The sequence below is a fragment of the Coffea arabica genome, chromosome 11c, assembly GCF_036785885.1.
Source record: "Coffea arabica cultivar ET-39 chromosome 11c, Coffea Arabica ET-39 HiFi, whole genome shotgun sequence".
Classification (NCBI taxonomy): domain Eukaryota; kingdom Viridiplantae; phylum Streptophyta; class Magnoliopsida; order Gentianales; family Rubiaceae; genus Coffea; species Coffea arabica.
The window spans coordinates 40,879,222-40,902,714 of record NC_092330.1 but is presented as its reverse complement, the minus strand read 5'-3'; the positions used below and the strand labels follow the sequence as shown (position 1 = coordinate 40,902,714).

Here is a 23,493-nt window from a genome sequence, read left to right as displayed (position 1 = left end):
AGCCTATCCGCTACTAAAGCTTAAACTAGAAAACAAGAAAACTTATTTTTAAAATTAAGTGATAAGTTATTCACTTATCATTGAATATAATTTGTATTCAAATGTATTAGATTTAATATTTAATAATTTAATAAATTTTAAGTCTATCAAATGCATCCTTAATCTAGCTAAAATGATGGCTTCCATGAAAAAACAAAAAAAGAAGGTAAAGAAAAAAGGTTCTAAACTATCATCATTTGTTAACGATGGCCTTAGTCTATGATTCTAAACTATCATCTCAAGGTAGATAAACAAAAAATCAAATATAAAAATCCATACTTATTTATTTCCATATCTGGCTAGAATATGAGTGTTGATGTAAACAATCTCGTGGGATATAAATTTCACTAGAGGAGAGATAACAATAATGAACTGTTTTTTTTTTTTTTTTTTTGCCTTAATGAATTGTTAAGCTATTTTCTTTCATTATTGAATGTTTTCTAACTCTGTCATTTTTTATTAAAATTTAATAGATATTGAAAAATTGAATTTTATTTCTATTATATAAGTGGAAATCACACGCACGTTTTGACAAGTGACATAATATTTATAGGTTGGTTTCAAAATTATAAAATTGGCTTGTTAATTACACTTTTGATGTTATATGCCCATAGCCAAATTAACCTGATACTCTCTCACATTTTCACAAGAATGAGGGCAAGTTTTATAATTAATGGGACAATTGGGGGGCTTATTGTAATTTAGCATAATGAACATTTGAGGGCTAACCGAGTGAACTAATTGTACATAGGTTTTTAGCAGGGTTTAAGGGCGCAAGGCGGCTTCTTTCCCTTCTCCTCCTCCGTCGAGGGCCTTCCCCTTTTCTCTTGATTTCGCTCTGCTTAATCCTATTTCTTTTTGTTTTTCCTCAATTCATTTTCTCAACCTCAAATCATTAGCTTACTAAATACTTGACTATTAATGTCTGTTTTTAGCACCCTTAGAATCGGTCACTGATTCAGCTTTCCTGCGCAAGATTTTTTTTTTTTTTTTGGCCTGATAATTTAATCCACTGAATATGTGGAGAAATATAACAAAACAAGCATCGTTGAGAAATTTCAAGTTTTCCTCGAAAACCCATTTCTTCTCACCACCATTTGCCTCCAAAATCTTTCTCCAAGATGATAGCTTTAATGGAAAAACCCGGACTTATAGCAGTGATAGTGGGCTGAATTCTCAAAATCAAGAAGTTGGTTTTCATCAAACTTCAGTCTTGAAGCAGAAGAATAAAGAGGGTCATCGAAAATTTGGGATTTTGAGTGACCCTTGTGGATTTGGAGTATCTGGGGGTTTAAGGGGTTATGCTAGTGCTGCTGCTGAGGCTATTATTTCCACTTCTGAGGAAGATGTGGATGAAGTTCAAGAATTGGTTGAGGAAATGGAAAGGCAAAACAAGGCAATGGAGGCGAGCTTTCAGCAACAAAAGCAGCAAAAAATGGTGGGAGGAATGGGGATGGGGAAGTACCATATTCTTAGGAAAAGGCAGGTGAAGATAGAAACTGAGGCTTGGGAACAGGCAGCAAAAGAGTATCAGGAGCTTTTGGAGGATATGTGTGAGCAAAAACTCGCCCCAAATTTGCCATATATAAAGTCACTGTTTTTAGGTTGGTTTGAGCCATTAAAGGATGCCATTGCTGCTGAGCAAGATTTGTGCAAGGATGGGAAGAACCGAGGAGCTTATGCCCAGTATTTTGATCAGTTGCCTGCTGAAATGATGGCCGTTATTACAATGCATAAGCTAATGGGACTGTTGATGACCGGGGGAGGATATGGCAGTGCTAGAGTGGTACAAGCTGCCTGCCATATTGGTGAAGCCATTGAGCATGAGGTTGGTCACTTCACGATTCTGATTTTGTTTTCATTTTTATATCTTTTGCCTCTTTTTGACTTTTTAGTTGAATGTTAGAGTTTTCCCCCGTTTTCAGATTCAGTTTGTTTGGTTTAGAGGTAACTTTGACATGCTTTCTAGTCAAGTTGGAAGTGGGAAATGTGTATTTTGTAGATGTACCATTGTAGTAATCTATGCATATATTTTGATGAGACCTGCCAATTCATAAAGATAAATAGAAAATTCCTAGGCTGACATATCCAAATGGTATTTGTACCAAGCTGACATCATGTATTTTAAGCAGAAAACTATCAGAACGTCTTGGAGAGCATTTTGACATCGATATATAAGCAAGCTGTGATCTTTCAATGGTTGAAGTCTTATGCATTCATAAACTAGCACAAGTAAATATTTAGGTTCTATTGGGCCTCTAAAGTAGGAAAAATACGAAAGCTTCAACTGTAGTTGATCTATTTAAAGAGAGTTTTTTGCTGTTTTTAAGTGTAATTGCTGTTTAGGTGGCCAATTCTGAGACAAATATTTAGCTGTTTGAGATGGCATTTTACTTTTGGCTGGGCCACTTGAAATAGGTTTTACCAGATTGCTCTTAGTAAATCCTAGTGGATTATGGATTTCATATCTTGGTTCTCTGAATGTTCTTCTCTTGTATATGAGCTAAGAATATCAAATGCTTATGGCAACAATATTATGCAATTAATTGTTTTACTTGCTCATGACACAGTTGATCCTTGAGATTATATCAGGTGGATAATCCAAGACATTTTGTAGATCTAATGTAAACCAGCTTATAAGATAATGTAGTACAAAAAGATTAGAAACATAAGGAACAAAAAGATCCAGTCTTGTTCATTACAAATTCCTTCTTTTTAATTCACTCTGCATGCCCATCATGTGATGGTTTCTTTCCAATTTCTGTACCTATCTCCATGAATGTGTACCTGCCATGGGAAAAGGGACAAAACTAACAATCTGATGAATCGAATCAGACACTAACTCGAGTCAGAATGTGCTGTTTGTGATTGTTTCATAGGTTCCTTATCATGGTATCCTTTCTTGGTCAGGTTAGAATACACAAGTTTCTGGAGAAGACCAAACGGAAGAATGCAATGAATAAGAATCCTGAGAAAGAAACTGAACCAGTGGCTAAGGCAGAAGATAGACTAAGGAAAAAGGTCAATGTTCTGATGAAAAAGCAGAAGCTTCATCAAGTAAGGGAGATAGTAAAACATCATGATGCTTCAAAGCCCTGGGGGCAGGATGCTCAAGTTAAGGTGTGTACTTATTTCTGTTTTGAATTATTATTAGCATCATCATTGGTCCTTATTATATCAACAGCTATTGTTGTTACTATTGTGGTCAGTGAATGCTTAGATGATTGTAAATTTTCAAATCAATTGTGCAGGTTGGATGCCGTTTGATTCAGATTATGATGGAAACAGCCTACATACAGCCTCCAGTCGATCAGTTTGAAGATGGTCCACCTGATATTCGACCTGCATTTGTTCACACACTTAAGACTGTTGAAACACAGTGAGTGGAACCTGACCTATTCTTAAAGATGTTAATTTCTCTCTTCCATTACATTATATGCTCCTCTTATCTTAAATAGCCACTGCATACTTCCGGTGCCCTGTTTTATGATATTGCGCGGTCTCCTTTTTAACAGGAGGGGCAGCAGGAGATATGGGGTGATTGAGTGTGACCCTCTAGTAAGGAAGGGCCTGGAGAGAACAGTAAGTACTATAGATTCTGCCTCTAATTGTTTTGCATGGACCTAACTGAACTTAAATTCTTAAGGCAGTGTCCAAATACCAAAAGTTTGCTGTTTGTTAACACCTTATGCATCTTGTAAGTGTTGTGTGGTTTATTATTATATTTTTTTGGGCTTGTATCTAATTGCTGACAAACAAAAATATTTCTGATTTCTACTGTTTGAACAGGCTAAGCACATGGTGATTCCATATATGCCAATGCTGGTCCCTCCCCTGAACTGGACAGGGTATGATATTCTTGCATCCCATTCGTCAAACTTCAATTTGCTATTCAAGATTTACTTGCTTCAGTGTGTGTGTCCATTCATTCTTCGATTAACTGTTCTTTTTTTTGTTTATAATTTTTCTCCGCTATTAAAAAGAACATTTCCATTCGCATTTTTTATATGAAGTTTATTCAACTGAAATTCAAGAGCAGACTTGAGTAATTAAAATCAGATGCATTTACGCTGTTCAGATTGTTGGGTTCTGTTAATCGTTGAGCTTTTGTTACCCCTTTCTTTGTGCTTCATTCTTTTTTGCCTTTTTGGGGTAACAACTACCTCTTGCTGATGTATTCAGAGCCATTACCTCGTCTGAGGGCATGTCTGCCCATAAATTAGTGTTATGTACTCTTAGTTTTTTGGGTGAGTGGGTTTTTTTTTTTTTTTTTTTTGGTTTTGGTTTTTTGGGGGGGGGGAGGGGGGGTTTGGAGGGGATTCCAAATATAGCCCTTTACTTTCTTCCTTTTTCAACATCACTGGTTACTGGGGACTAAAGCGGGTGATTAACTTTTCAGAATGATAGTTGTTTATGAATTTTTAAGTGTTGAGTGACTAAAAGAACTCTTTACTTGCCTGCACTGATCTTTATAATTTTGGCAGGTATGACAGAGGTGCTTATTTGTTTTTGCCTTCCTATATCATGCGTACACATGGAGCAAAACAACAGCGAGAGGCTCTTAGGAGATGTCCAAAACAGCAACTAGAACCAGTTTTCCAGGTTTGCTGAGATTAAATTTTCTTCCTTTTCTGGCTAATTGCATTTTTGTCCTAATCCTTCACTGTTGTCATCTTGCTTAGATGTCGGCATTTTGGTGTGATTTATGTCACAAAAATTTGGAGTTCATGCTTCTGACAGATTTTTAAGATGTTCTTATTTGTATGCCATTTTCATGCTTCATTTTATATTGGTAAATTACATAAAGAAAATGCATTTCACGCTTTTCTATCACTTTTGAGGTTTTTATGTGAGATGTCTATTGCCTATGATATAAGAGTTCACTACGGCGATTTCAGTTTCTGATTGGATTTTTTTTTTTTTCGGTTTGGCCAACCAGAAGTGAAAATTCAGATTTTTCTGCATGTGAAGGATTGGTGCTCAAAAAGTACATAGATGTAGATTACTGTCCATCACCAGAACATTTCCTCTTTATTGATGAGTGAAGTATGTAAAAAGTGTATGCGATTCAACTACAGTATTTAAATCTAAAATTTTTCCGCACCACTTCAATCACATATACTACTACCATTTTAGGATTTTTAGAAGAATTCAGTAACGAAAAATTCTTATTATTAAAACTAAGATAAATATGCCACTGACATCAATAAAGCCAAAGCAACAGAATGACACTTGGTTTATTTGGGAACTGCTAGTTGTTTACTGATGAACTCTAGCGAGAAGCATTTTGTAGCTGTTGTATATTAAGTTCTATGTTGAAACTTATTTTGAGACAAGTATCGTCTATTCACTCATATGTTTATTATTCCATATTTCTGTGGTTCAGGCGCTTGACACACTTGGAAGTACAAAATGGAGAGTTAATAAAAGGGTGCTTGGTGTCATAGACAGAATTTGGGCCAGCGGTGGCCGTCTTGCAGATTTAGTTGACCGTGACGATGTGGGTATCCCTGCAGTAATTTTAATTTTGTTCTTTTGTTTCTTCTTTCTTTGATGGATGCAAGAGAAAACTTATAGAAGCAGAAAGCACTCCTTGCATGTTGATAGTAGAAGGTCGGCTCATGAACAAAACAATTCCCTACTCACTGAGATGGACTCATGAATAATGGATGATATACTGTAGACAAAACGATCTTTATAAAGCATTTTTGATGTTTCATTAGGATTCCAAATTTATATATGTCTAAAAACGTATACATGGACGTGAAATTAAAGACATCAATTCTAGAAGCAGTATGCAAGCTGGATGGATAACTAATTTTCTGTAACTATGTCACATCTTTAGCGAAACCTTTGTTACTTATTTGTTTTCCTTATAGTAGAATTGTTTTTTCTGTTGTCATTCTTATCTATCCTTTACTTGTTACACGAAATATTGAACTATGTTCTAGCTCATTTGTTCAGTATACTTGCATCAAATGTGTTACGTCGCTATACTCATCTCTAAAATGTTAAATCTTGTGGGATAATAAGTATCAGATGCATGTCTCTCACTCTCAGTCTTGAGACATTTTTTTATTGCAAATTTAGATCCCTTTGCCAGAAGAGCCAGACACCGAAGATGAAAGAGAAATCAGGAAATGGAAGTGGAAAGTTAATAATGTGAAAAAAGAGAACAGTGAGAGGCATTCGCAGCGGTGTGATATAGAACTTAAGCTTGCTGTAAGAACCTCTCTCTTAGATGTAATATGATACCGTTTTCAGTTAGACGATATCAAACTAATTTTTCTACTTATGCGAGCAGGTTGCTCGGAAAATGAAGGATGAGGAGGGCTTCTTTTATCCACACAATCTTGATTTCCGAGGCCGTGCATATCCCATGCACCCACATTTGAACCATCTTGGGTCTGATCTATGCCGTGGAATCCTTGAATTTGCAGAGGGGCGTCCACTTGGAAACTCAGGCTTGAACTGGTTGAAAATACATTTGGCAAATGTTTATGGTGGTGGTGTGGACAAGTTATCTCATGAAGGTCGTGCAGCATTTGCCGAAAACCATTTGGAGGACATATTTGATTCTGCAGACAGGCCTCTTGAAGGAAGGCGTTGGTGGTTGAATGCAGAGGATTCCTTTCAGTGCTTAGCAACATGCATGAATCTCTCTGAAGCATTGAGAAGTCCCTCTCCAGAGACTACCATGTCACACTTGCCTATCCACCAGGTATAAGACTTTATTTAAAGCTTCACTTCATGTGCATTTTCATCCTGAGAAAGGACATATTCTGAAGGTGTATTTTCTTTCATGCTATGAATGTGGTTACTTGAAAAACCTTACACAACTCATAAAGGTCAATAGATTGTGCAGAAAGACAAAATTTGAAGTATTTATACTTCTTAATAGATGGATGCAGAGGAATATCTGTCTATCCCTTTTCTAGTTGGTCAAGTCTTTCTGCTTTAAGATCGAGTTCTGGAACATTGGCAAATTGCCCAGCGAACAGCGTAACGCATTTGAATATGCAAGACTGACTGCACTTATTCCTCTCAAGCTAACTTGATGGATGCTTAGTCCCAAACCATGGGTAGTCCATCACCTATGATGAAATATCCCAAAATGCTTTTATTTTGTTTGCTTATTACATTTTTGAATGATGGAAATTGACATTGATTTTGAATTGAAATAAATGTCCAATTTGATCTGACTTTTTTGTTTGATACTATTTCCCTAAAGGATGGTTCATGCAATGGCCTGCAACATTATGCTGCTCTTGGAAGGGATAAGGTAACACATTTCTTGCCACTGCTTGTTTACATGTATTAGATAATATATAATCCACATTGGCCAGAGTGTGCAACCCAGCTGCAAAAAAGTTTAAATATCATTCAGTTGCTGATGTTGATGCTGGGGTTCAGGTTGTGTGTGTATTTTGCCTCTTTTTTTATAATTACCTATACCCAAGTTGCACCCTTCGAAGTTATAGGCATTTTTAAACCAGTATTACAATAACTCATTAGCAAGTCGAGAGATCACTGAGGTTATTTGGTATGTATGACATGTCCTAAACTGTTTTATCTAGGGTTACTCTTGCTCAAATAGATATGTTGGACTAAAAGGGATTGAGTAGAAATTTGAAGAGACTGTTGATGGATATGACTGAGCTAGGCTATTAGTTTATTTGCGACATTATTTTGTGAATGTCTTCATTTGTGTCATACAATTGATTATGATAGGTGAGGTTCATAAATGGTTGAGTTAAACTGTTGCTTAATGGAAGTGGTAAATTTGATTCCTTGAACTAACCTAACCCCTGGTGATGGATCCACAATTTGCATAAAAAAGATATATAATAGAGAAGTATTTCCAGCTTCTCAAGATCTTCATATCTTAGCAGACTTGATATAAAAGTAAACAGTCTAATGAAGTTCTATTTCGGATATTTGATTTCAGCAACTTCTTACTTCATCCTGTAACTCTATGATGTTTAGCAGAAGATTGATAATAAATACCAGAAATTTCTGACTGGAGTTTTCTTGTTCAGTTGGGAGCGGCAGCAGTCAATCTTGTTGCTGGTGAAAAGCCTGCCGATGTTTATTCTGGAATTGCTGCTAGGTAAGCTAGATTTCTGGATTTTGTCGTTCCATTGACCTTTTTGTTTCCTTCTTTTTGAGGTTCTTAGAGGGCATTATTGGTGGATAAATGTTGTTTACCATTCTTTCTTCCTTTCTTCAATTTTGCTGAGGGTTTCTTGAGATTAAGGGTTAAAACAAACTTGTAGTATAAGTTAATTCCTGGGTTACATGGAATTACCTTATATGATAGCACTGCTCCTTGCTACAGTCAAATTAATCAAATTAACATCAGGAGAAAATTTTCGGAACAGTCATCTACTTTATCTCTCTAAATGACTATTGGCAAGGAGTAGTTTTCAAAATGACTATTGGCAAGGAGTAGTTTTCAGAGACGAAGCTTATATGTCAGACAGGCTTAAAACTACTGAGATTCTGGTCATTATTGTCTCTGCAAGCCTTTGGCTAATACTATGTTTAAGTTGTTTGGTTTCTGGTAGAAAGCGTAAAGGGACTTCAATGATGATTCTGAGCTCATAATTTGAGAGAAAGCATCACAAAACGAGTTGATAACTCTTAAAACCTTGTTAAATGGATCAGTTGACTACTCCAATTCTTCCATTAAATACGCTGGCCTGAGTAATCTTGGGAATCCTTTTCTAAAATCTGATGCCTCAGTTGGCTTTTGGAAGATTTAAAGACATCCAATAGAGCTTTGGTTTAGAGTTACACCAAGTATTATTTCAAATTAAGCCATCACAAAATAAAGTATTCCTCTACATGATACTGGGCCATATCTGTTGCAACAGGGTTCTTGACATTATGCAAAGAGATGCAGCAAGAGACCCTGCAAGTGATCCAAATGTCTTGAGGGCAAGGCTGCTGATCAACCAGGTTCTCTTGTTTTCCATTCATTTTGATATAGAATTAAGCTTTAGTGGTGTTCTCCATTTTGTGAATTACTTGGAACTTTTATCTATTGGAAAGTAGAGGCAACTTCCAAGAAGTGATTATGCATTTGGCATCATTGCTACTTGTGATTAATCTCTATTTTTTCTTCTGTTTATGCTCTCCTTCTGGCGGTGAATACTCAGCTGATGCATTGTGTAATTGGTCATATCCAGGTGGACAGGAAATTGGTCAAGCAAACGGTCATGACATCAGTCTATGGTGTCACTTATATTGGTGCACGTGATCAAATTAAGAGGAGGTTAAAAGAACGTTGTGCCATTGAAGAAGAAGCTGAGTTGTTTTCTGCAGCTTGCTATGCAGCAAAAGTAAGTATTTTGAGCTTGTTTTCTTGTATTTTTCTTTAGGTACATGGCATGTAATGCTCCCATGTGCTGAAGCAGTAAAAAGTTTTAATGCTTTATGTCTGCCTTCTGAGCAGACCACCTTGACTGCTTTAGGGGAGATGTTTGAAGCAGCACGAAGCATCATGAGTTGGCTTGGTGACTGTGCAAAGGTCTGTCTTATCCTTCTCTAATCTTTGAAACAAAACAAACTATATCTGGATATGCTTGTGGATTGGTATTCTTGGTTCTTCAACTGATGCACTATGTTGTGTATGAAATTAATATTTTCTCATCTCTTCGTTGAGGTGAAATATTGAGTTGAGCTTCGAAGATGCATGTTACTGCATGGTCTATTATCTGGTTGCCTCCAATTGACATTAAGCTTTTGAATGGAGTGTAGGGATAATGATGCCTCCATTACATGTCTGTTGTGGCAAAAAGGTGTAATGTGGAATACCATGGATTTGTAGGGCCTGCCTACTCATCTATTTATCTTATTTGTTTGTTCAAGTTGCTGATTGTTTACCTTCATTTTGTAAGAAAACAGTTTTAGGAGTATCAAGCGAACTAGATCAAAGAGGGAAGATATAACAGCGTTCTGTAGGGAAATATGGTTCAGTATAATCAGTCTAAATGAAAACAGCTAACTTGTAGGCCTGTGAAATTATTTTGAATTAGTAAAGGAGGACAATACGAGAGATCAGAAAGAGACATTGATTAACAAAGAAATGTACAACATTTGGGGAGGGCCCTTACCTGTATGTTTCCCCCTTAGGTGGAACGTAATCAAAATAAGATAACCATAGTAGAATTGAATGAAGATGCTGAAGAATTTCTCGGTGATATCCTATATTCATGTTTTTTGACTGATCATGACGTGATGGCAAAACTGTATAGGTCATTGCTATGGAAAATCAGCCAGTGCGGTGGACTACTCCACTTGGGCTTCCTGTTGTGCAACCTTATCGTAAACTCGGAAGGCATCTTGTAATCTTCTAATGCTGTGTAACATTTTTTAACAGTTAACTTGTGTTTTGCTGAGCATTGGTTTAAGCATACACATGGAATTTTGGAACTTGACCAAGTTTTGGTTGTTGAACTGAATGCAGATTAAGACGTCTCTTCAGGTTTTAACATTGCAACGAGAAACAGATAAGGTAGCTTTACCTTTCCTCTTTTCATTTGATAATGATCTCTCAGTATCATGTGATTTTACTTAATGACATTAAACCTAAATTTATCAGCTTAAATGTCGCATAATTGTCCAATTTTCCTCTCATTATTGAATAGTGAAACAAAGAAGCAAAGTAATGATGAATTTGATGATTAAGTGGTTTTTGGGTAGAAAGAATTTCTGCAAGATCCAGTTGATGGCACTGTCATACAGTGACCGACATTAGGCAGATATGCATTTAGCATAAAGCATGATGGCGTTAGAAGTTATGTTATTGGCTAACACTTTTAAATTTTATTATGGCAGGTAATGGTTAAGCGGCAGAGAACAGCTTTCCCTCCAAATTTTGTCCACTCCCTTGATGGCTCTCATATGATGATGACTGCCATTGCTTGTAGAGAAGCTGGCTTGAATTTTGCAGGTTTGTAATACATGTACCTCTGTTCATTTTCCTCTAGGTTTATAATATTTCCTATTCTCCTGCGTGAGTAATTAAGGCTAGTTTCTTTAACCAAATTTGGTCACAGGGGTGCATGATTCCTACTGGACACATGCATGCGACGTCGATCAAATGAACAAGATCCTCAGACAGAAGTTTGTTGAACTATATGAAGCGCCAATTTTGGAGGATGTAAGTTCTTTTACTGTGTGTCAACTTATTAAATGTTAGGTTTATTTTGCTTATTATGATATAGTTGGATTCGACTATGTATACGGCCATGAAGCTCATTGCACTGTTATTAGTCTCTGATTCCCCAGACACACGGACTAGAGGGAGTATGATTTGGGAAGGTCAAGTGGAAAAGTTAATCTTTTTTTTTCTTTTAATAAACCACCAAGAGTAGGTATGTAAATCTGTGTTGCTTGGACTTGCATATGGGTGTCGTATATGGATATATGTTTCTAGGTGTCAGATTCGTTAATTTGCGGAACATAAATCACGGTGACATCTCTAAAGAGTTGGACATGGTCCATTATCCTCATTTGTAATTAACATATCAAAAAAATTATGACAACATAAACCAACATAAATTATTTTTGTCCCATGTTTAAAATTAAAATGAAGATTTATATATGTACATGCGTGTGTTAATCATTTGTCAGTTTTGCATATATAGGATATAAGAGAAGGAAAGATGATAGACTTCACAAATAGGATCAAAATCTAACTCATGCACTCATTATGGTTTCAAGCATGATATCAAGTTTGCTTCTTTTTCTGCCTTCTCTGTGTCCATTAACTTTGAGGTGTCCAAAACTTCAAATGAAGTGTCAGACTCGGATCCCATACTAGTACCAGTGTTGTGCCATGTCCGACATGGGTACAGCTGGAGAGGAGAAGAGTCTGAGTAGCAGAGGGGTAAATTATATTTTGTTTATTTCCTTCTTTGATGGGTAAGTGATTGCAAGGTATTTTTTCACTTCTTAACCTGAACTATTCTTTGTTTGGATGGAAACATCTTTCATTTCATTTATCCATCAGCTTCCATCTGTAGAAGTACTCTTAGAACGTTTGTCTTATTTTTCATTAAAAAAGTTAATTAATCCACTTCGACATTGCCTTTCTTTTTTCTTTGTTCTTGAACGTTGAATATTGTGAAGTGTTACTGGCCACAAGTGAAGTCCGCTGGACATAGCCCTTTTCCATGCTGTCTGGGGTTGAACCAAATTCTTGACTAGCCTTCTTTTTCCCTCTTCCCTTTCATTTTTTTTCTTGTTTGCGCTTTACTTTGGAGGAGTCAACTTATATTTGGTCGGATGGTTTATACCATAATTACTACTGGAAACCTCGCTATTTAGCTCAAGTATTTGTGTTATCTTCTCCTGATTTCAATTTTCTTCTCACATATCATTTAATGCTGCACACATTCCTTGAATGATCATTCGTTTATGATTGGTTGGCTTGATTTTGCAGTTGCTAGATAATTTTCAGAAGTCATTCCCTAAATTGAAGTTCCCTCCGTTACCAGAACGGGGGGATTTTGACTTGAGAGAAGTTTTAGAATCTCCATACTTCTTCAACTAGAGGACAATTACTTCTTTTTCGGTGAAAGTTGCTTCTTTTTTGGCGAACTTTCACGTGAAATGGCATCTCTATGGTTGTGGACACCGTACTCAGTCGGCAAGCACCCTTTCTTTATACTGTAGAAGTCAAAGAAGTAAACGAGGGGATGTCCATGACTGTGATCGACTCTCTTTTACGAGTCCTCATGATTCTTGTGTACATATGTCGAGCATACGAGTCTCCACAAGGTGTTGAAGCTTAAGGACCTTCGCCTGAAGTAAAGGTGATATTTTTTCATGGTTCATTGTTACACCTACAATTGTGTGCATAACTTTGCTGTTACAAGTTCAAGACAACAAATAAAAGATCTAGGAGTATTCTAGAAACAGCTCAAATGGATCAATACTTCCATTGATGACAAGGACTGCTGTACATTCTAAAGTAAGGATAGGAAAGTTGGAATGTAGCACTTCCAGAAATGGCTGAAGTGGTTTCTGGTTTTGTTCTTTTGTCAGTTCAATTTATTTTCCTCCTCGATTCCACTGTAGGAGGGTACGTAAATGTTTACTGTTGAAAATTTTGCTGCTGTATTTGTTTCAGGTTTATCTTTTGTAGATTGTACTAGTAAGATATTTCAGTATTTCAATTGAAAACGCAGGAGGTGGTTCAACTAAGCTCCCTGCCATGATACCTGGAAATTAAAATGTGCTGTGTAAATTAGTATGTAATGCTGCACAAAATGGAAAGTGATTGATACCAGAGTACCATGCTTCTGTGATTTGTTCACATATGAAGTCTTTGCTTATTCAGGGTCGAAGAGAGGAGTTTTATTACCTTTCCCTGAATCCCTATCCCCGTCTCTTCCCCATGTACCACAAACAAAAAATGGCTTTTGTTTCGTTCAGGATTCTGGATCATTTTCTACCAAGAATTTGTCCTCCTACAATCATTGTTCTTCTGTGCATCGTTGCATGTTTCCTGGATTTGCTGCTTCAAGTAAACATCGTCTTTCCGCGCCGAATGGAATTCTAGAAAATGGTTACCCGACATTTCAACTTTTTCCAACCCAAAAATTGGATCGCGTAATACTAGAAGGTAATGAAATAGGGTTTCCAATCACGAATCAAATGAACATTACATTAATAAAAAAAAAAGGAAGGAAAAGAAATGACAGAAAAAAACTGTCATGCAGACCGTTCACTACTATGGATTCCAGTCGTGAACTATGGATTCACTACTACAACAACGTACAGTGGCATCCCAATTGATACTTGTACTCTTTGTCAACGCCATGCACTGGAGATATTCAAACAAATTGTGCTATATGATGCAATACTATTGCAGAAAGTGCTCCAGCAACTGTCTATTTGTAGCCCCAAGTGAGATGTCGCTGCCTCGGAAGTGCGTTCTTCTTGAATAATGCTTGGATATCACTATATATAGCGACCATGTTAGCAAATACAGCTAGACAAATCATGAAAACAGACAAGACCTTGTCCTTCTTAGTAGCAATGCCGTGAACATCCCTGAAGCATGGAGAGCAGAAGTCAGGACATGGTAACGATGAGAACTAGAAGTCTTAATTAAGGTGAGCTAGAGCAGAGTTATGTATTTCTTGAAAAGATTGACAAAAGAATGTGAAAGTTAAGCAATCAATAGGTTATCTTTTTTCAATTCCTTTTACAGGAGGAAGTTACACTCGAAGATTTAAGATTCAGCATCAAGAAAGGTCACAATCGTCTCAAGAAAATCAATAACTATTCTAGAGGGCTTAACCAAAATACGTTACTGGGCAGAGCTTTATAATCATACGACCCAGAAGAGTGTGCAACTTAATTAATTGTCATTTCCAGAATTAGTTCACTCATGAGCATGCTATGAAGTACGTAGTGCATATTCACACACAACTAGCGAGGATCCAGCTAAGTGGCCAATAACTTTATGACAAATCCGTTTCTTGTTGGCTAGAACAAGTCAGTAATTGGAATGTCCAGTAGTACAGCAAAAACATTGATAGAACAGGAAAGTACAAAAGGCCCCATGCTAAAAACAAAAAGTGCTTACCTCAAAGCAATAGCAGAAGGAAAGATAAAACCAAGGCAAACTGCTGCGGTTGCTCCACTGAATTGGAAAACATCCCAAATGTTGGGAATAAAGTTGGCACCCAAGTACACAACAAAAATCATCCCCATTGTAACCAATAGAAACCTCCGCTTACTTAGGACCAAAGGCCCAGCAGATGGGAACAGAAGTCCATCCAAATTGATGCGAAGAGGGTGGAATAGAACTGGGAAAACAAGCATAAGATGGAGAGCATAGCTGACACGAACAATGTCATTGAGCAGAGAGCCATACGGAATACCAAGGTCTGTGTCGAAGTTAGCTAGCACATCCTCAAGAGTGGAATCACCAAAAAGCAGGAACCCAAACAAGCTTGTCATGACGTAAATCATGCAGCATACAAGTAGTGAAGTCTGAACGATAGGTTGTATTGAAGAATCATCATCAAGCTCATTGTCGATACTGTGCACTGCAGAAATTCATTAGCACTTATCTCAGTTTAATTCTTAGTCAAAGATTTTAATTGTCCCTACATAAATTGCTAGTAGCTAGGCTAGCCAAAATTTCAAAATTCATCAACTCAAAATGTTTTTTAGCTTCCTATGTCCTTTGTGGTGCTGTCAGTGATGGAATCGAGAAAAGCAAACAAATCAACAGGGCAAACACTGATCTGTGAAGCTCTTACCATAATAACAGTTTATATCCTCAAAGTTCATGGCAGATCCATGTTAAAAATCCTATAACAAATTCATAGAAGCCTAACAAAACTGCTTCTCTTTGCATTTTGGTTTCAAACCAGGTATACTACTTACAGATAACTTCTTTGCTGGAATCTGCTAGATTTCAAGATTTTTGGTGATCAAATAAAACTTCTACATTGTTATTGAAGATTCTCACGTACATTGATTGGTTCGAGACATTCAGAAAGCTACTGAGATACAAGTTATCCATCAAATGTGCAAGAAAGCGCCAGTGGTAACCTCACACATGTCCAGTATTCTGAAGCTAATGTATTGGCACTTAAATCTTGGTTCTGCAGAAAAGTCTCAGGGTGCTAAAGTCAAAGCAAAAATTGTGCCATGGTCAAGCTAGTTCATACATGATTCAGGTGAAGGCATGAATAAGGATCCCCTAAGAGTAAAATCAGTACCATTGCAATCATGCAAGCAAAGCTTAGACTAAAAACAGTCAATCAAAACAAAGTAAAACCATCCACTCAGATTAACAGGAAACCTTAAGGAGATATTTTGCACTTATCTACGTATTTGTACTGTGCAAAAGGAAAAATTGCATTCCAATAATAAGAGCATCAACTTGAATTCACCAACAGAAAATAAACTAATCCAGATTAACTAAATGGTTTGATTACCAAAGTGTTGGCGGATAGGCTTTAGGCTTTAGTTGTCATAAAAACATAAGCATGACACCTGACATCTGTCCGTTAGAATAAAGCAAGCAAACCATGAACACATTGGCTTGTACTCATTTCTTCTATTCTCAAAAAGGACTGAAACGAAGCATAATATAACAGTGAAGTTTGTCTGCTGATGTCAACAAGCGTTGTTACTTACCATTAAAATGGCAGACATAAGCTGTAACAATAACCGGAACTACTGTGAAGAGTTGCCAAACAGAATTAATATCAGTGACATCAGGGAGCAATCTGGGCATTGCGATACTTCCTTCCACCACTTTAAAAATTGTCATTCCTGCTATAATCACTAGGAATACAACAGCCAAGGCAACTGCTACGCCAGACGTAAATCTCAATGAATCTGCCATATAAACAATGAACATGAGAAACCAAAGCTTCACTCCTTACTTCCATAACAATTGCAAATCCTTGAATTTGACAACAAATAACCTTCTTAGAAATTGAATAGCACTCATATCTAACTTCAACCTCCAAGGCATCTTTCTTAAGCAAAATTGTTCATCTTTACGTAAAAAAGAAGTGACACGCAGAAACTAAATGTATGCATTCCTCGGTATCCACCGTGGAATAAGGCATGATCCTGAGATTAACCAAAAAAGGACAGTTCGCAATACCATAAATCGGCAAGACTAGAGATAACTAATTTGGAGCCTAGCCAATCATAATGGTTCTCAAAATGTTTACAATATATTCAGCAATTATTCTCATCATTATAGGAGGGCATCAAATCAAACGTCTATAAGGCATAACAAATCAAACATTTGAATTCAACTACGGACAAAAAGAAGACAAGTTTTACAAGATTTAAGAAATCAACTTCAAGAACAAGCAAATGAAACAATTCTGAAAGACATATAAGTACTAACCAATTCTCTTTAAACAGCATAATGGACAAAACACAAAAAGAGTTGTCAAAAGAATCACAAATACTCTTTCATTCCACCAGTGTTCTCCAAACCATCCCTGCAAGACCCCGGCATGACGAACTCCACTAGAGGACGTCCCTGATAGCACATCACCTATGCAAATAAAGCACGAAATCCCATTATTTCTCCACAATTAGAAAGCACTCAAGCTGTTATAAATACCTCATAACATTCGGAAACACGTTCACTTGCCGATAATGATCATGTAAACAACGAGCAAACCAACATTATTGATCAAAACACAAACTTGTAGAAGCTTTCTCCCACCAATTCCAAATGCACGTCCCATGACACCTCCATAAGAAGTTGACCCTGCAGCCTTACTAAACCTTAACAGCATTGAAACTGACAATTCTGTCAAGATTGCAACAAAAACAATAATCCCAATGCCAAGAACAAGGCCTAAAACTTTCATTGTAGCAGGCAATGCCATCATCCCAGCACCGATAATGGTTGTCGACAAGTTGAAAACTCCCCCAATGAACGATGCTCCATTATGCAACTCCTCACCATTTTCCTCTTTATCATCGCTGCTATGATCACTATTCATCGACTGTAATAAGGGGTCCTTAACATCCTCAGCTACGAGAACAACAGAATCATTTTTGGCCATGGTTAGTAAAATTCCAAGAAAATTTGTTTTGAATAAGATTGACGATGTTGTTAGTCGTGATTAGAACTATATATTCTTGAGATGGGATTCACGCGTTTTGATCAAAATTTTGGAATTCTTGAAGGAATAAGAAAATCAAATAAAGGGATGCCAAAAATAGCTGAAACTAAAACGTAGAGAGATTGTTGGAAACCAAAAAATCTTTTCCAGAAACTCAATGGGATCATGACAAATTTCATCGCCTTCTCCCGAGAATTCGTGAAATAAATTTGTTTTGCTTCAGATATGGCTTTCAATAATTGGATGTTTGTGGCGAATGGAAACCGTTTACGGCATCTAATTCATAAATTGGGGCCACGTGTCTATCATGGAAATACAGAGTTTTTTTTTTTTCTGGACATTGGGCTGATTTCATTTCATCTGAACAAAAGTAGTGTCTTTTTCTTTTTTTCAATAATGTTTTAAAAGGCGAAAAGCAACCTGTCCTAACAGGGCGTAACTTTCAAGCGTTTATAATCTAATTGTGTGTGTGTATTTTTACTATTTACGGGAAAATCCGTCCCAACAGAGCGACAGGCCATGGCGTGAGGTGTAAGCCTGTGAAATTTTATTTTTTAAATATATATAAATATGATATATATTATACAAAAGTAATTTGAAACATACATATTAATATTAGCCGCACAAAAAAGCAGAATAATTAACATTACAAAATGTTCAATTTTAGAAACAAATTAGTCACAATTTACCACATTATCAAACACTTAAATTACAAACACATAAATTCAAGTAAATACAAACTTCAAAGGTTAATTGTTTCAGTAAACACACTTAAACTAATATCAAAAATAAAATACCAAATTAGCAACCATATTGCATATAATACATAACAAGGAATAATACCAAAAATTAGAAACAAATTGACAAATAAAATGATACTATTCATCAAAGTCATGTATCATCCATGTCATCATCTTCATCTAGTGTATATACACTAAATAATTTTCTTCCAATAATTGATGGTGGTTCCGAAATTTCCATCACATCTTCATTTTTTTTCAACGGAATCCAATTTACAGTTAACAATCTCTTTTTCTTTACCTTTTTTACCTAACCATATATTATATTTTAAATAAATTCATATCAAATTCACTCAATGTCTCAATATAATAGATAGTAAATTAGTAATAAAGTTATAAAACTGAATATTAGAAAGTTTAAAATTTAATTGATTAAGTTAAATATTTTTTAAGACAATTTGTGTGGCGTATGCTTTTAACGTCCCACTTCAAAGATGTGCCCAAACGTCTGGGCGTATGTCTCAAAATACTTTTGCCTCGTGCGATCGGCTAAAGGTAGTATTAAAACGCCCCGCCTCGGAGCTCGCCCCGCGAACACCTTTTAAACACACTATTTTTCAATCATGGTAGTACTTACTACCTGAAGATCTAAATGAGTCTAATTAATGGTTTGCTTAATCAGAATTCAGTCCAAGTTGAATAAGCAAAGAGGTAATCGAGTCTATTGATTTAAAACCTGAGATTAGATTAAAATTCTTAATAAGTTTTAACGTAATGTTAATAGATTGCTTGATTAGTATTCGAATATGAGTTCAAAAAAATATATATTTATGACATGGAACTTAATAAATTGACAAACACAAAATCTTGTTTGGGGATAATTTTGGTTAGGAGACCTACCATTCACAAAATAAAAAGCATATCATAAGTAGCACTCCTTGTCCTTCCTCTCATTCCCAAGTACTTCTCAAAAAACTTCAAATACTCTTTTCTTTTGCATTAACGAAGTTTAAGAAGTGTCTGACATTTTCTGAAAAATGCTAATATTATTTCTCATAGTTAAGTATCGCCTCGTATTAATTGTTATTACTACTTGTACTCATTTAGCAAATTATCATCTACTTATTGTCGTTTATGATTTATTTTTCCTCTTGAGCCTACCACTTTTCAAAATAAAAAAGAATGCAATATACACTGAGTACATGTCACATTCCCTAATTTACTGGACATCTAACTATTATATAAAAACCTAAGACTACCTTTATCAAGAAGTGCCATGTGGACAACTTAAACTGATTTAGCATTCTTTGATTGATTTGTTGACTACCTTCACCAAAAAAGTGCCATGTGGATAACTTAAATTAATTTGGCATTCTTTGATTGATTTGTTGTTTTAGCACTGTCTTCACTAATAATTGTCATTTGCAATTGACCACTTGACATGTGTCTTTGGTATATGTTTTAACCATGGAAGGTTGGTTTAGGAATATGAGTGCTTGGTTGAAATCAGTGATGCATATGGTACAAATACACACAGCTTTTAGTAATTTCCTATGGATACATTTAACCTTTACATTAATTTACCACTCATTTAACCATTTCAATTTCAATTAAATGAGTCAGAAAATTGGGAAGGCACTCAAACAGCTTTAACCCTTACATTAATTTACCACTCATTTAACCGTTTCAATTACAATTAAATGAGCCAGAAAATTGGAAAGGCACTCAAATGGCTATCTCACTCTTACAATATGAGTTGAAGCCTTAAAAGCCTGCAATCTTCCATTTGGGTCTTTTTGATTTCTTTGATTTTAGATTCTTTTCGTGTTTCTTAGTGTTCAGTTTCAGATGAAAAGCATAACCTCGACAAGGTTTTGGAAGCTTTCAGACACATGTTTCTTTCTTGGAAGAAAAGTGCTCACAACCAGTATTAATCAACTGGTGCTCACAGTGCTCTTTGGTAAGGGAAATTTCTATTTGTTTTATTTGCATCCAAAATACAAAATAAATGTTGCATGGATAGAGAATCACCAGTAATTTGATTAATTTTTCCCTTTTTTTTTATTGCATTTGGATAGAAGGGTATAACAATATGGAAAAAAATTATTTGTTATATCATTGTTTTCATAAATTTGTTTTCATCAGATAATTAGTTGTAGGTTTGTTGTATCATTGTTTTTTTTTATAAATTTGCATTCATCAGATAATTTATCTCTTGCCACAGATTTTGAAGATCAACAAACAATAACATATTCACGATGGTTTTGGTTTGTAGGTTTGTCTTGAACTACTATTGTTATTGTTTATTGCCTATTAGATGAATTGTCGGAGAGACAGTTTCTATTTCATTTATAAAAAAAAAAATGATTAAGACAATTGTTTAGAAACTTTAAAACACTACTTTCATTAACCTACTCCGGATACTGTTGATTATAGCATTAGAAGGAGCAGTGTAACAGTTACTGCTATTAGCTGTACCATTGGTATTGTTCAAACAAGATAGCGCCATCCTTCCCCCTCCCTCCCTTTTCTTGCCGTTGACTAGCATATCTTGCCCACTCTGAAGTAAAGTGCATTGCTAGTGTTACAGCCTCTTCCTACACATGTATATATTTGTTTTGTTAATTTATACACGGGGACATACAGAAGTGCCATGTTTTTAACTATAAGTACCTGCTAATTTTGGCTATCATCATTACATGCTGTAGTTTTATTGCAAACTACTAAGTTAGTTTAGTCAAATATTCAGTGATAATTTAGGCAAGGCGGACGGCAAGCAAGTTTCTTTAGTTTATATTTATTTGTTTGGTTCTGAATGATTAGATAGTAGATGTTCTCAATGAAAAGAAAAGGCGACTCAAGCTCGACCCATATGATGAAACAAATTTTACGCTCCACACAAAATGTAAAGTCCACAAGCTCCTCGCTTCCTTCGATACGTGTGGTACTAGCATTCTTACCCGTGCTACGCGCGGATTTATATTTTAATTCAAAACAATACTAATATATATACTTATATATTATAAGGAATTTATATTTCAATTCAAAAATAGTAATATATACTTATATGTTACAGTATAGGATCAAGTACATGGAAAAGGCAAAACAATTTAAAGAAGTGTATACTTAACATGTTAAATTAAAAAAAGTTTATTTCATAAGTACAGAATGAATTTCTTAATTTTAATATCTTAAATAAGTTAAAACTAAAATTTGTTTACCTATTGTCTGTCAATATATGATAACAATTTGAGTAAAATAATTTAATTTATAATGATTTACATGATAGAGCAATTGTAAACTTATGTATCAGCAACTGTAAACCTACTTATCAATATATCATGCTATACCCACACATCCAAATTTTTTTATATTAAAAATATAAATTTTAACTAATTCATTTTCCTCAATTTTAGAAAATATTTTTTCCCATCTTGTAATTCTAAAATTGTTGAGTGCCTTTAAAATAGTGTTCTTCATACACTGTAATATAGATTTGAAAAAATCTATGTAAGATGTGTTTTTAAAACTTTCAAAATTGTTAAACACTATCACCTTTTTCATCCTCTCCGATTTACTAATTGGTTATCTATTACTTTCTATGATTTCCAGATCTCTTACCAAAATATCATCCTTCCTGTCATATCACTATAGTTCTTTTCTTTCTTCTCTCCTCTCTTCATCCAACCTTGTAGCAGGTCATTTTCTTTTTTCGACTTCTTTCGCCACTCTTTAACTCCTCGCTATTTCTTTTTTCTTACCTATATTTAGTCTCTAGCTTTCAATCCTTGACACCCAATATTTCTCTATTATTTATTCAAAATATAACTTAACATATGTTTATGTTACACTAATATAAAAGTCAATTTCGCTAGTAAAAACACCAAATTTAGTTATTTTTCATATTAATTTTGAATTAAATGATTTCAAATTTTCAAAGGAGAAATATTATCATTGAATCCACGTTCAACCTCCAAATTGAAGAGTTAAAATTTGAAGTAAAAAAAAAATTCCATAACTTGCAATTTGGTTTTACAATTTTAAAATATACTTATATTTGTACTTTCAAAATAAATTTGAAAAGATAAAATTTGAAGCAAAAGAAAAAAGAAAATCATAACCTGCAGTTTGATTTAATATTTTACAATATATTTAACTTTACCTCTCACAATATGAAAAGCATATAAAACTTAAGATTGATCACAAGGGTTGCAAGTGTTGACATTTAAAAATACAAATGAAAAACTAATAATATCTTATAAAACCCTAACTACTATAAAAAATATATATAAAAAAGACATAGCAATTGCATATTTACATATGAAGAAAACAATGAAAATACATGAAATAATTAATAATAACAAGACTATGTTTAGCGTTTGGGTTTTGAACTCTTATTCAAATTTAATTAAGGTCGAATTTGGATCAAATACATACAAATTTAATAGATATATAGTTTAGGGTCAAAAGTTCTATATGATTTCTTTAATTTACATTGTTATTTTTAAAATTTTTGGTAGAATTGGTGTTGTTTTTGTTATTATTTTTCATTAAAAATAGAGATTTCAAATAAAAATTTTCGTGTTGAAATTCTAGTAGCACTTTGCTTTTTATTTAGTGATTTCATAATTTAGAGTTCACGAATGGTACCATTTCTGATTTTTTTAATCCATGACCAATGAATATTATTTTCCTTTTGTTTTCTATATAATTTGCCTTTTTAGTTAGGATTACTAAGTTGAAGGGTAAATTATTGTTATTTACTTTTTTACTTTTAGTAAGTTTAGTGATGTTTCTTCTTTATTTACCTCACATTAATAGATTTCAAATTAAATCATATATATATATATATGATTCCTACGTGGCTTAACGAGATGGCAAGTAGTTTCCTACGTGGCTTGCTCATTTTTTGTTTGGATGTATATCAATTCTAATTTCCTATAAGAATTCTTAATATTATATGATTCTTATTTCCTACCCAAAAAAGGAATTGGAAAGTAATGCGATATAAATAAAAGAGACATAAATATCTCTATTAGATATATCTCCAAATTCATGCCAATAATTTGTGTACTGCA

General features: G+C 34.9%; 2 protein-coding genes across 2 annotated transcripts; one reads left to right on the top strand and one right to left on the bottom strand.

Moving 5' to 3' along the window:
* Positions 1 to 782: 782 nt before the first annotated feature.
* Positions 783 to 13,254, top strand: LOC113716383 (DNA-directed RNA polymerase 1B, mitochondrial-like). The gene is made up of 19 exons (XM_072070226.1): positions 783 to 1,867; positions 2,950 to 3,159; positions 3,291 to 3,418; positions 3,555 to 3,621; positions 3,829 to 3,887; positions 4,524 to 4,641; positions 5,426 to 5,539; positions 6,130 to 6,261; positions 6,344 to 6,760; positions 7,271 to 7,321; positions 8,079 to 8,149; positions 8,916 to 9,000; positions 9,231 to 9,383; positions 9,497 to 9,571; positions 10,299 to 10,388; positions 10,511 to 10,558; positions 10,882 to 10,996; positions 11,103 to 11,206; positions 12,491 to 13,254. The coding sequence occupies exons 1-19, from the start codon at positions 1,058 to 1,060 to the stop codon at positions 12,599 to 12,601; spliced, it is 2,958 nt and encodes a 985-aa protein (XP_071926327.1). The 5' UTR covers positions 783 to 1,057; the 3' UTR covers positions 12,602 to 13,254.
* Positions 13,255 to 13,629: 375 nt separating this feature from the next.
* LOC140016651 (amino acid transporter AVT6A-like) lies at positions 13,630 to 18,036 on the bottom strand. Its single transcript, XM_072070227.1, has 5 exons — positions 17,195 to 18,036; positions 16,943 to 17,095; positions 16,213 to 16,416; positions 14,645 to 15,110; positions 13,630 to 14,106 (listed from the first exon to the last, which is right to left on the bottom strand). Exons 1-5 carry the CDS (start codon positions 17,613 to 17,615, stop codon positions 13,944 to 13,946), a joined length of 1,407 nt encoding a protein of 468 aa, XP_071926328.1. The 5' UTR covers positions 17,616 to 18,036; the 3' UTR covers positions 13,630 to 13,943.
* Between the last annotated feature and the right edge of the window lie 5,457 nt (positions 18,037 to 23,493).

Bases quoted from the DNA above. Each gene is read 5' to 3' on its own strand.
- LOC113716383 (XM_072070226.1), top strand. From the start codon at position 1,058: ATGTGGAGAAATATAACAAAACAAGCATCGTTGAGAAATTTCAAGTTT. The intron at 6,262-6,343 runs GTAAGAACCTCT...TTATGCGAGCAG, and splicing joins ATATAGAACTTAAGCTTGCT to GTTGCTCGGAAAATGAAGGA. The intron at 6,761-7,270 runs GTATAAGACTTT...ATTTCCCTAAAG, and splicing joins CACACTTGCCTATCCACCAG to GATGGTTCATGCAATGGCCT.
- LOC140016651 (XM_072070227.1), bottom strand. From the start codon at position 17,615: ATGGCCAAAAATGATTCTGTTGTTCTCGTAGCTGAGGATGTTAAGGAC. The intron at 17,096-17,194 runs GCAAGTGAACGT...TTATTTGCATAG, and splicing joins TGTTTACATGATCATTATCG to GTGATGTGCTATCAGGGACG. The intron at 16,417-16,942 runs GTTAGTACTTAT...TTTATATGGCAG, and splicing joins ATGCTGTTTAAAGAGAATTG to ATTCATTGAGATTTACGTCT.